General features: G+C 40.5%; 1 protein-coding gene across 4 annotated transcripts in view; it reads left to right on the top strand.

Annotated features, from left to right (window-relative positions):
- Positions 1-12,828, top strand: part of LOC131810158 (vasculin-like protein 1) — a 59,884-nt gene that overhangs the window by 11,425 nt on the left and 35,631 nt on the right. For all 4 annotated transcript variants that reach the window (XM_059137777.1, XM_059137779.1, XM_059137778.1 and 1 more), the window contains exons 2-5: positions 6,541-7,552; positions 8,123-8,237; positions 12,063-12,192; positions 12,536-12,822. In XM_059137777.1, the coding sequence (XP_058993760.1) occupies positions 8,178-8,237; positions 12,063-12,192; positions 12,536-12,822 (477 nt within the window). In that variant the 5' untranslated portion in view covers positions 6,541-7,552; positions 8,123-8,177. The remainder of the gene's footprint in view (positions 1-6,540; positions 7,553-8,122; positions 8,238-12,062; positions 12,193-12,535; positions 12,823-12,828) is intronic.

Below are 12,828 nucleotides of genomic sequence, written 5' to 3'. Positions count from 1 at the left end.
CTCAGCGGGGAGCCTGCTTCCTTCTCTCTCCCTCTCTCTGCCTGCCACTCTGCCTACTTGTGATCTCTGTCTGCCAAATAAATGAATAAAATCTTAAAAATACTCCAAGATGAATCAAAAGACTCTTTTTCTTTTTAATACACTTAAGGTAGTACATCACAGTAAGATGGGTGAGGAGGGGAAGGACACTTTTGAACTGGGGAGTTGGGAAAAAAGACCCAACGTGATGCCTTGACTGCAGGTGCGCGGTGTTCTCCAGCAGACTTCCCGCCGAGCGTGGAGCCAAATGTGGGGCCGCATCCCATGACCCTGAGACCACGATCCTAGCTGAAACCAAGATTTGGACACTCAACTTCAGGCCTCAGGTTAATTTTAAAGAAGTGAGCTTGGAACTAGAAGGTAGGGAAGTTCCTTTCAAACTCTTCAAGTCCACTTACCCCTTTTAGCTGGTCATTTGGCATGAGCCTGATAATCTTTTGCAGAAAGAACATCTTGTGGCTTCTTTGCTTTCTTTTTCTCAGCTAGATGTGGATATGTCAGGTCGTTGGAGCTTCATGGCTCAGTAGTACATGTTTTGAATTATTTTTCCTATAATGGAGTTAGATTTATGGGTCCTGTTCTTTTAGGTATTCTCATGGCTAAGGACATGAGATTGAAGTTTCATTAAGATGAGGAGCCATGTGCTTACCAGCCACATTTCAGTATGTGTTTTTTTCAAGTCTTTGAGTTTTGCCTGGAAGCCAGATTTGGTTAACAAAAATAATAAGAGGAGTATAAGAAGAAAGGAAAAAAAAACACCCTGTATTTAAATTAATTAAATTCCCTATTTAGTACACTTGTTTCATAAGACTTTAAGGAGTTTGTTCTAATTTTCTAATTTTAGGAAGCATACTTTATAACTGGAGAGTAAGAACCACAATGTAATTCAGAAGGCAATGAAGTTAGAAGACTTGATTCTAGGCCTGACCTAACTGATTATTAGATGTGTTACCTCAGATAAGTCCCTTACCATTTTAGACCCTGCCTTCGTTTGTTTAATCTCTACACCAAATATGGGGCTTGAACTCATGGCCCCAAAATCAAGAGTCACATGCTCTACTAATTAAGCCAGCCAGGAGCCCCTGCCTTATTTTTTTTGTTGTTGTTAACCTCTGGAACGGACTAGTAGTCCCTATGAAACCAGTTTTCTTATTGGTGATTGGAATCTGGAGTGATAAATAGAAATGGAAACTTAGGGATGGAATAGACAGGACTTAGAAACTCAAGAAACTCATATGTTTATAGCCTCCCTAGATCTCCTCTCTTCTGACATTTAAACATTGTCTACCAGAGACTGACAATTCCCACAATTCTGTCTCCAGGACAGACCTTTCTGAGCTTCAGAACATGTACTTGATGTCTCATATTAAAATTACATACTTGAGGGGCACCTGGGTGGCTCATTTGGTTGAGTGACTGCCTTCAGCTTGGGTCGCAGTCCTGGAGTCCCAGGATCAGGTTCCACGTTGGGCTCCCTGCTCGGCCGGGAGTCTGCTGCTCCCACTGACCTTTCTCCACTCATGCTCTTTCTCTCCCTGTCAGGTAAATGAATAAAATCTTTAAAAAATTAATTAATAAAATTACATATTTTAGGGGTACCTGGGTGACTGGTTAGTTAAGCATCTGCCTTCAGCTCCGGTCATGATCTTAGGGTCCTCCTGGCTAAGTGGGAAGTTGTTTCTCCCTCTGCCCCTCCTCCTCACTCATGGGTGCATGCATGCACACACTCTCTCAGATGAAGTGTTTAAAATATATGTAGGGGCGCCTGGGTGGCTCAGTGGGTTGAGCCGCTGCCTTCGGCTCAGGTCATGATCTCAGAGTCCTGGGATCGAGTCCCACATCGGGCCCTCCGCTCAGCGGAGAGCCTGCTTCCCTTTCTCTCTCTCTGCCTGCCTCTCCATCTACTTGTGATTTCTCTCTGTCAAATAAATACATAAAATCTTTTAAAAAATAAATAAATAAAATAAAATATATGTATGTAAATTTATATATACATGTGTGTGTGTTTTGTGTTTTGTTTTAAAGGGGTGCCTGGTTAAGTTGGTTAAGGATGTGACTTGATCTCAGCTCAGGTGTGTGTTTTTCTTTCTTCTTTTTTTTTAAGATTTTATTTATTTATTTATTTGACAGAGATCACAAGTAGGCAGAGAGGCAGGCAGAGGGTGGGGGAGGCAGGCTCCCCGCTGAGCAGAGAGCCCGATGTGGGGCTCGATCCCAGGACCCTGGGACCACAACTGAGCCACCCAGGCGCGCCCCCCCCCTTTTTTTTGAACTTAATTGGAGAGAGAGAAGCAAGCAGTGTGCTGGGAGGGGCAAGGAGGGAGCGCAGAAGAGAGGAACAAGCAGACTCTGTGCTGAGCACAGAGCCTGACACAGGGCTCAGTTCCAGGACCTGGAGATCATGACCTGAACTGGAATCAAGTCCAACACTCAACTGATTGAGCCACCCCCAGGTGCCCCTAAACCAAGATTCTTTTTTTAAAAAATGATTTTATTTATTTATTTGAGAGAGAGAATGTCAGAGGGAGAAGCACACTGCCTGCTGAGCAAGGAGCCCCATGTGAGACTCAATCCTAGGACTCTGGGATCGAGACCTGAGCCACCCAGGTGTCCCCTAAACCAAGATTCTTAAGACAAAAGTCATCCAGCAGTTATGTTTTGTTTATAAAAACCTATTACGTGGATATTGTTATCATTTATTTATTACTGGGAGTTAGAGGTATAGACATACATTTAAAAAAACAATTCTAGGGGCGCCTGGGTGGCTCAGTCGGTTAAGCCGCTGCCTTGGGCTCAGGTCATGATCCCAGGGTCCTGGGATCGAGCCCCGCATCGGGCTCTCTACTCAGCAGGAAGCCTGCTTCCTCCTCTCTCTCTGCCTGCCTCTCTGCCTGCTTGTGATCTCTGTCAAATAAATTTAAAAAAAAAAAAAAAATCTTAAAAAAAACAATTCTAGGGGTTTCTGGCTGACTTGATTGGTGGAACATGTGACTCTTGGTCTCAGTGTTGTGGGTTTGAGCCCCACATGGGGTGTAGGGATTACTTAAAAATAAAATATTTAAAAAACAAAAACACAAACAACTCGGATTACACTGAAGGAACAGCAACCAGTCAGCTTTTACTCCTTATATTAGGAATGTTTATGTAGTTGCATAAGCTAGAAATGAGCCTATATTTCTCCTTTATATCCATATCCCATCAGTTATGAAGTTCTATTTATTTTTCTTCTTAAATATCCTGTGAATTGGGTGTGTCTTGTAGTCACTCCTGATTTTAAAAATCTCTAGTCTGGGCCACTGAACCAGTTTGAAGAGGTCATACTTGAATTAGCTTGAATTAGCTATTCTTTTGTGCACACTTTTTTTTTTTTTTAAAGTCTGGGCCGAAGTGCTAACCGCCCCGTCCCAGTTCACTAACGAAGCACTTCTTTGCTAACCAAGAGCAAATTACAGGCAGAGATTCAGCTTCTCTTCTTCACCTGGAACCTTTTTGAAAAGGAGAGTTTTCTGATTTACATTTAAGTGTCTTTCCTATATAATAATATATACAGGTCTATTCAAGTTTTCTGCTGTGACAGATTTGCCAACTAATAGAAGTTATCTAATTTAAGATTTTCAAATTTATTAGCATGTAAATTGCTAATGTTATTGTTTTGCTCATAATATTTCTTAATCTGTTGTTCATGTCCTCTTCATGATGTCTTTTTTATTTGTATCTTTTCCCCTAAGCAGTTTTACCAGTTTGTTTCTTACTAATCTTTTAATTAATTATAAATTTTTAAAATTATCTCCATTATTTCTGACCTTTTTTTTTTTTTTTCCCTCAACTTTTTTCTGGCTTTTGAGGTTTTCTAGGGGGGTTGTTTGGTTTGGTTTGGGTTTTGATTTTTCTTTCTTTCTTTCTTTTTTTTTTTTTTTTTTTTTTTTGGTCTTTGTTTTTGTTTTTTGAGAGAGGGAAAAAGATGACCTAAGCCAAAATCAAGAGTGGAAAGCTTCACTGATTCAGCCACTCAACTGTCCCTTTTAGTCTTTTTTTTTTTTTTTTTTTTTTAAAGTGGTCTTAAAGCTTATTTTCCATTAAGTACTGTTCCACCCTATTATATTGCAGACTTATTTGTAGTAGTTTTTTGTAATTCTGCTTAAGTGTGTTGAAAGTTTCTTTATCAGAACATCGTTTCTCCCACAGTAAGTTTTGATCAATACCCAGTATGTAGCTAAATTCCAATTACCTCTTCTTCCCTTACATGAATTCCTTCCTCACTGCACCCAGGTTGCAATACCTGTATAAAGCACCTTGCTACATGGAAGCCCTCAACTTCTTGCTTGGCCTTGTGCCTCTGCCAGGAGTCTTCCTCATTCTACTCTGACTCCTGCACTCTGAATTGGGCTGCCCTTCTAATAGGACATTCACCTTATGTTTCTTAATGGGCTCTGACATCCTGCAGTGGTCTCTTGCCATACACACATTTCCCTATCCTTGATCCTGCATGGACACACTTCACATCCTGATTAGGTCCCAGCACCCTGCTCTGTGCCTCTGCTGCCCATAGATCTTACCCTTGTTTGACCCCACCTAATGGCTTTGGACAGGATCTCTTGGGGGAAGAAGGAGAGTGGGCACTGCAAGAGAAATGTCATTTTCTACGTTTAATACAGTATGGTTACAGAAAATAGACTATTTTACTCTTTGGAACAGAGACTTTTAGCTAGTATAAAATCAGCTTTTATGACTTTTATATATGCTAAAGGAATATATGTACTCTGGATGATTGATAGGTATTTATGTGTATGTATATGTATTCACCTTATAAATTGCAAATCTTTTACTTTTTTTTTTTTTAAGATTTTATTTATTTATTTGACAGAGAGAGATCACAAGTATGCAGAGAGGCAGACGGGGGTGGTGGTGTAGAAGCAGGCTCCCCGCCGAGCAGAGAACCCAATGCAGGACTCGATCCCAGGACCCTGGGATCATGACCTGAGCCAAAGCCAGAGGCTTTAATCTACTGAGCCACCCAGGCGACCCTCTTTTATTTAACTTTTTTGTGCTTGTTCTGTTAATTACTGTTTTAAGTATTATAAGTATATAGGAAGTGTAGAGACCAGTGAACTTGTGGAGACTGGGGGGAGTGATGGTACCTGGAGAGAGCTCAGAAGGTATGCACACTTTTCTCACCTCACCCGATGTATCTCTTAAATCTGGTTGTTGATTGATATCCTTTATCATATTCTTTTAATAAACTGGTAAATGTTTAAAAAGGTGTAGACAGCAAGTGAATAGCCATGTATTTATCACTTACCTTCAGAAGTAATGCATTACAAGGATGCCTGGATGGCTTAGTTGGTTAAATGTCTGCCTTTGGTTCAGGTCATGATTCCAGGGTCCTGGGATTGAGTAAGGCATTAGGCTCCTTGCTCAGTGGAGAGCCTGCTTCTTCCCCTCCCTCTGCTGCTCCCTCTTCTTGTGCACGTATGCTCACTTTCTCTCATTCTCTCTGACAAACAAAATCTAAAAACCAAAATAAAACAAAAGAAAGAAGGCATTGCAGTTGAAGCCACCCAATACCTGTTTTTTATTCTTTGCCTTTCATTTCCCCACAGAAGTATTTACTGTCCAAATTGGGTATTTCTTATTCTTGTAAACTTGAGAAATATCCTCCAAACTAGACTTTACCAGTATAGACCAGGATTGCCTACAGATGCAAGCCTCTTCTTATATCAAAAAACTTTGTAGCTCATAGAAGAATGTTGGGAATTTGCCAGAGAAATATTTATGTCATCTCTTAGAGCATATCTTAAGTCAGAGCCTAAGAGCTTAAGTCTCTCCATTGATAACTAGGTATCTGAAGAGGAAGGAATGCTATAACAAATGACTTGTTTTTAAAGATCTAGTTGTGGGACGCCTGAGTGGCTTAGTTGATGAAGCATCTGCCTTTGGCCCAGGCCATGATCCCAAGGTCCTGGGATCAGGTACTGCATTGGGCTCCTTGCTCAGCAGGGAGCTGCTTTCTCTCTCTCCTTCTGCCTTCCCCATCCCCTGCTTGTATCCTCACACTCCTTCTCTGTGTCTAAATAAATAAATAGATAGATAGATAGATCCAGCTGTGGTGGTATTAGTTGATGACTATGGTAATAAGCAAGTTATATGGCTGTGTGATTACTTAGAGTAAGTTATTCCCATGTATGAGAGAAAATGTAGATCTAACACATTCATTAATTTGCATTTCTGAATTACCTTTGACAGCTAATAACGGATGAGGTTATATAAAACAAACTCAGTTCAGGTGACTTGTCTAAAACCCATTAAAAATTCTTAAAATGATTATAGCTAATTATGTTGTCATTATAGATGGTGACACATTAAATTGATGTCTAAATTGGTCTTAAAATTTTGATTAGTAGTACCTTTTACTGACTGATAATTTGTATCCCATTTTAGCAATTCTTGTAACAGTGATTTTGCTTCTTGTGATACTGTGCTATTTTGCTTTTTTATTTATAGTGATAGATTCCTGTGGCCTTTTAAGTGATTGAATAATGATGGAAATGGATCCAAAATAATAAATGACTACTCTACTAAAGCAGTAGAAGACTCCTCGTATCACCTTCCAGTTCAATTCAGTCTTCAGGAGGAGGCGGAACAAGTGAAATAGAGAAGACTGAAGAGAAGACGACCTCACTTTGGAACTGTTTACTCCTTGACTTCTTTATTTCTACTTGTTTTAATTTTGCTGTGAATTTAAATAGTGAAAACCAAAGAAATAGAAGATACATTTGGGAGCTTTATATAACCCAAGAAATTTGCCTTGAAAGCTGCTATTCTTTGGAGGAAAACATACTAAGTTCCTGTCTGATTAAAAACAAATCAGATTTCCTATGTCCCTTAGATTCTGAAGAATAAAACAGATATAAATACATATCCGCACACTTTTTAGCAGCTCTGTAGGAATAATGAGATTTATAAATTAAGGGCTTTGTTATGTGGATGTTTTGCCACTGGAATTGACTGCTCAGAAGATCTTTTATTGCTCTCTAATGCTATATTTTTGATCTGTGGCTTTGATGGCATTCGCCCACACATGAGTTTACCTCTTTCCAGTTATGACCTTGTTATGAACAGTGTTTGCACTCAATGTGCAAATGTCCATGTATTATCTATTTAAACAACATCATAGTGCCATCACTCAAGGAAGTTGAATGAGGTGAACATAGACATAGCTCTTTCCCCTTCCCCCCATTTTTTAAATGTAACAAATACTTTTTATGTTCCCCTTCCCCTTCCCCTTTCCCCTTCCCCTTTTTGGAAACGTGTCAGGAACTAGATAGTTTAAGATGAGCAATTGAGGAGACTTGAAAGAGTGATACAGACAGAGCCTGGCTTCCTTGTGCTTTATCACAAGGCGTGCTGCTGGCCAGCCTATTTAAGCACCCTTTTAACAAGAGAACCTCGTAGGAAATCCAGCTGGCAGACTCAAGGAGTTCGGGAAACAGGACCACAGAGGTTACACTCTGGGGTAAATATTCTCCTATGTCTAACTTCAGAAGAAGACTATGTATGTGTATCTTGGAAAATAGCTACTGTTTTCTGGTGTATTTAATTTTGAAGAGCCTTAGTGGGGTAGTGGGAGACACCAGTGGATCTCCTGGGAAAACTGGTGCTAGTGGGTATTTGAGGGAATTAAAAGAACAAATCTTGAGGGATTGTATCTTTAAGATCTTTTCTGCTTTTGCCACAAATTACCAGAGTACCAGAAGCATATTAATCTCTTCATAAGTATCAGTAGTTTTAAATAGGTGTTTATTCTTAAAGTTCTTCTGTTAAAACTCAAGAATTCATTAGTCATATAACCTTCCAGGTCTGTGTCATACTTTTCTGTTTATGTGTTTTTCATAGTCATTATTCATGGACTGTTGCTTTTGTTTAGAACTTCTTTGAGGTTATAGAGCCAGATAAGTAGTCTTAGAGAGGCTCAGAGATAGCAGGTCTTCCTGTAAAGAGGGAATCTTAGAGTAATCACAGACTCTTTTGTACATTGGTATCAGGTCCCTGCAAGTATAACTGATTTGAGTTTTCTCATTTTCAGATCCTGGCCATGAGGTTGGATGCCTCACCTTGCTGAAAAGAGACACTGGACCTAAATGGCGCAGCATGACTTTGTTCCTGCTTGGCTAAATTTCTCAACACCACAGTCAGCTAAGGTACTGTTCTTCATTACTATAGTAACCTTCCAAATACCAGTTCTTTTTATCCCCAACTTATTGATGGCCTCTGTTTTACTGTCTAGGTGTTTTTGTGTATTCAATCTTGCCTGAGGGTTTAAAGTATGTTTTCATAGACATATTATATATGTTTTCATAGGATATAAACAGACAGTTTAAGTTATTGTGGACCCCACGATTGCCAGGTATCTCCTCATCCCCTTATTTCATTATATGCTAAGCTTTCCTCATGTGGCACACTTAAGACTTCCTGGATTAGAAGCGCCTAGGTGGCTTAGTTGGTTAAGTGTCTGCATTCATCTCAGGTCATGATCTTAGGGTCCTGGGATCGAGGCCTGTGTAGGACTCCCTGCTCAGTGGGGAGTTTGCTTCTCCCTCTGCCTCTTCCTCACCCTCTCCCCCCACCTTACTCATGCTGTTCTCTCTCTCTCTCTCTCTCTCTCAAATAAATAAATAAAATATTTATTTTAAAAAAGGTTTCCTGGATTAACTGCACTACACTTTGGAACCAAAACATACCTGCTGATCTATTATTTACGTATAGGGGGCAGAGGTAAACACGAAATGGTTTTTAGGGGAAATGGACCTTTGGTGTAAATGCACATTGTAGTAGTAGATGAGGAGGATGAAAAGGGAGAGACATTGACTATTTACATGGATCTCAGATTAAATCCTAGAAATTCTGTTTTAGGGGTGATAATCTACTTAATGATTTCAGGGGAAACTGTATGTTACATTAGGAATATAAACAGCCAGTTCATATAAAGTAGCCCAGAGTGGATTAGTTGTACTCACAGTGCACAGAAGAATGGCCTCAAATATTGGGGCACCTGGGTGGTTCAGTTGGCCAAGTGTCTGCCTTTGGCTTGGGTCGTGATCCCAGGGTCCTTGGATCAAGCCCCACATCTTGCTCAGTGGGGAGCCTGCTTCTCCCTCTCCTTCTCCCCCTGCTTGTGCACTCTCTCTCAAATAAATAAATAGAATCTTAAATTAAAAAAAAAAAAAGAAATAGCCTTAATTATTGGTAAAGAAACCTTTGGGAAGCTAATAAGCTTAAAAATCCTTCCCGTTGGGACGCCTGGGTGGCTCAGTTGGCTAAGCAGCTGCCTTCGGCTCAGGTCATGATCCCAGCGTCCTGGGATCGAGTCCCACATCGGGCTCCTTGCTCAGCAGGGAGCCTGCTTCTCCCTCTGCCTCTGCCTGCCATTCTGTCTGCCTGTGCTTGCTCTCTCCCCCTCTCTCTCTCTGATAAATAAATAAAATTAAAAAAAAAAAAAAAAAAAATCCTTCCCGTTGGGACGCCTGGGTGGCTCAGTTGGTTAAGCAGCTGCCTTCGGCTCAGGTCATGATCCCAGCGTCCTGGGATCGAGTCCCACATTGGGCTCCTTGCTTGGCAGGGAGCCTGCTTCTCCCTCTGCCTCTGCCTGCCATTCTGTCTGCCTGTGCTCACTCTCTCTCGCTCTCTCTCTGACAAATAAATAAAATCTTAAAAAAAAAAAAAAGCTTCCCATTTTGCCAACTAATAGAGGAGGGACACATGCTGTGTAATCTCAAAAAAAAAAAAAAAAAGGCCTATCTTCCCTTATTTTTAAAAAATTTTATTTATTTTAGAGAAAGAACACAAGTGGGGGAGGGGCAAAGTGAGGGGGGGGGGGAGAATCCCAAACAGACCCTACACTGAGCATGGAGCCAGACACAGGACTCAGTCCTAGAACCTTGAGTTCATGACCCAAGCTGAAATCAAGAGTTAGACACTTAACCGCCTAAGCCACCCAGGCGCCCTCCCCTGTTTTTTGTTTATTTGTTTTGTTTTTAAGAATTTATTTCATAGAGGGCGCCTGGGTGGCTCAGTGGGTTAAGCCGCTGCCTTCCGCTCAGGTCATGATCTCAGGGTCCTGGGATCGAGTCCCGCATCGGGCTCTCTGCTCAGCAGGGAGCCTGCTTCCTCCTCTCTCTGCCTGCCTCTCTGCTTACTTGTAATTTCTCTCTGTCAAATAAATAAATAAAATCTTTAAAAAAAAAAAAAAAGAATTTATTTCATAGAAAGAAAGAGAGTGCCCCCACTTCAGAGTGGGGGTTGGGGCAAAGGGAGAGGGAAAGAATCTCAAACAAAGGCCTCTATCTCATGACTCTGAGATCATCACCCAAACCAAGATCAGGAGTCAGACTGCCAACTGACTGAGACCCTTGCCCTTACCTTGTTTTTAAATGGGAATTTGGGGGCAGATGTTCCTGATCTATTTAGACCCACAACATTTTGCTCTAAACTTTATTTTTGAGTCGTCCTTTGGAGATTCCCAAGATCTCTTAATTGACATAATCTGACCCAAAGCTTGGGGGATGGTGGGCCTAAGGGATTAGTTGTGGGACCCAGGAAGGCATTATTATTTACAAATAATAATCTAGCACAGTGAAGTAGAGTAAAAAGAATTGGGAAATGAGATTTCACTATTTCCAGTAAAGCTGCAATGAACAAAGTTCTGCAGTGTTGGGATAAGGATAGACAGAAAGCAATGGAATAGAATAGAGAATTCAGAAATACTTCTGTACATAGATATTTTTTACTAAAGTGCCAAGGTAATTTAATGTGGAAGTGATACTCTTTTTTAGCAAATGGTTCTAGAACTGGAGATAGATAGATATGAAGTGAGAACCTTGACTTCAGCCTTTACTTCATACCACATGCAAATAAACCTGAAGCGGATCATAACCTAAATTAAAGAGCTAAAAACTATAAAACTAAGAAAATAGATGCAAAGATGTGTGTGCCTCAACCTGTAGTTTTCCTCTGCGCCTTTGTCAGTTATATCCATATTTTTCATACCTTTTAAGACTTTCGGTCTCTCTTTTGAAATTAAAGAATGCTCTAAAAATAGTAATAAAATTTTAAAATTTAGTAAAAAGAATGTTCTAGAATAAAATTATTTGGAATAGGGAGGTAAATGAAAGTTCATCTAGAACAGCTTCCTTTTCATTGTATAACCTTAAAGACTTATTTTCCCTGACTTCTTTCCTCATGTGTAAATGAGTAAAATGAAGCTGATGCCAAATTATAATTCTCTTATGAATATTAAGTAATTTCTAGAAGTAAGTGTTTGGGTTGTTTTTTTTTTAAAGATTTTATTTATTTCTTTGACAGAGAGAGAGATGACAAGCAGGCAGAGAGGCAGGCAGAGAGAGAGGAGGAAGCAGGCTCCCTGCTGAGCAGAGAGCCTGATTTGGGGCTCGATCCCAGGACCCTGGGATCATGACCTGAGCCGAAGACAGTGGCTTAACCCACTGAGCCACCCAGGCGTCCCAGTGTTTGGGTTTTTTTTAAGATTTTATTTATTTATTGGGTAGAGTGAGAGAGAGCACAAGTAGGCAGAACAATAGTCATGGGGAGGGGGGGGAAGCAGACTCCCTGCTGAGCAGAGAGCCCAGTGCGCAGCTCCATCCCAGAACTCCAAGATCATGACCTGATCAGAGGCTTAACCCACTGAGCTACCCAGGCGCCCCATAGAAATAAGTGTTTTATAAAACTATAAAAACCATGTAGTTGTTACTCAATAAAGTGCTGTGGTATTTAAACCATTTCTCTCTCTCCAATTGCAGAATAATAAAGTTGCTTAGAATTTTTTTTAACCAAGCATGTTGCTTTTCCTTTCCTGTTACAAGGTTAACCTAGTATCTTACGTGTAAAATTTGAGAGCTTATTTTAATGGATATTGACAGTGCTTTTTTTTTTTATCCTCTCTGATGCAAATAATTGAAGAAATTGTTATCTTCTTAATCTGTTTGCTTCTCTATATTTGATCATCTTAGTCACCCACAGCCACCTTCGAAAAACACGGAGAGCACCTACCCCGAGGAGATCGTAGGTTTGGAGTAAGCCGTCGTCGACATAATTCCTCTGATGGCTTTTTTAACAATGGACCTCTGCGAACTGCAGGAGGTGAGCCATGCCGAGCTTCCATGACTATATTTAAGCTACTCAGTTAAGCCCACATAGAGGCTACATGTCCATGACCTTGATAGGCTGTTCTTAAAACAAGTTTCCCAGTTAGATCTTCAGTTGTCGTTATTCAGTTACATTGGCTTTCTAACGTTCTTGTGCTCTCGTGTGTCATTTATTCAATTGAAGATCTCATATAGAAATTACATTAAAAGGAAAAGATAATTCTGTGGACTTAATCTTTTATTTAAAGAAAAAAAGGGTCTCCTGAAGGGCTTTTGGAGTACTGCAAATCAAATCAGGAAGCAAAAATCTAATGTGTTACTTGTCCTTATTATTCCAGATTCCTGGCACCAGCCCTCCCTGTTTCGCCACGACTCTGTGGACTCTGGTGTCTCTAAGGGAGCATATGCTGGAATCACAGGGAACCTATCTGGTTGGCATGGCTCTTCCCGAGGTCATGATGGCATGAGCCAGCGTAGTGGGGGTGGCACAGGGAACCATCGCCACTGGAATGGCAGCTTCCATTCCCGGAAAGGCTGTGCCTTTCAAGAAAAGCCACCTACAGAGATTAGAGAAGAAAAGAAAGAAGACAAGGTGGAAAAATTACAATTTGAAGAGGAAGATTTTGTAAGT

The sequence above is a fragment of the Mustela lutreola genome, chromosome 10 (assembly GCF_030435805.1).
Source record: "Mustela lutreola isolate mMusLut2 chromosome 10, mMusLut2.pri, whole genome shotgun sequence".
Lineage (NCBI taxonomy): Eukaryota > Metazoa > Chordata > Mammalia > Carnivora > Mustelidae > Mustela > Mustela lutreola.
Note: the sequence above shows the minus strand (reverse complement) of the source record. Positions and strands in the feature narration are given on the sequence as shown.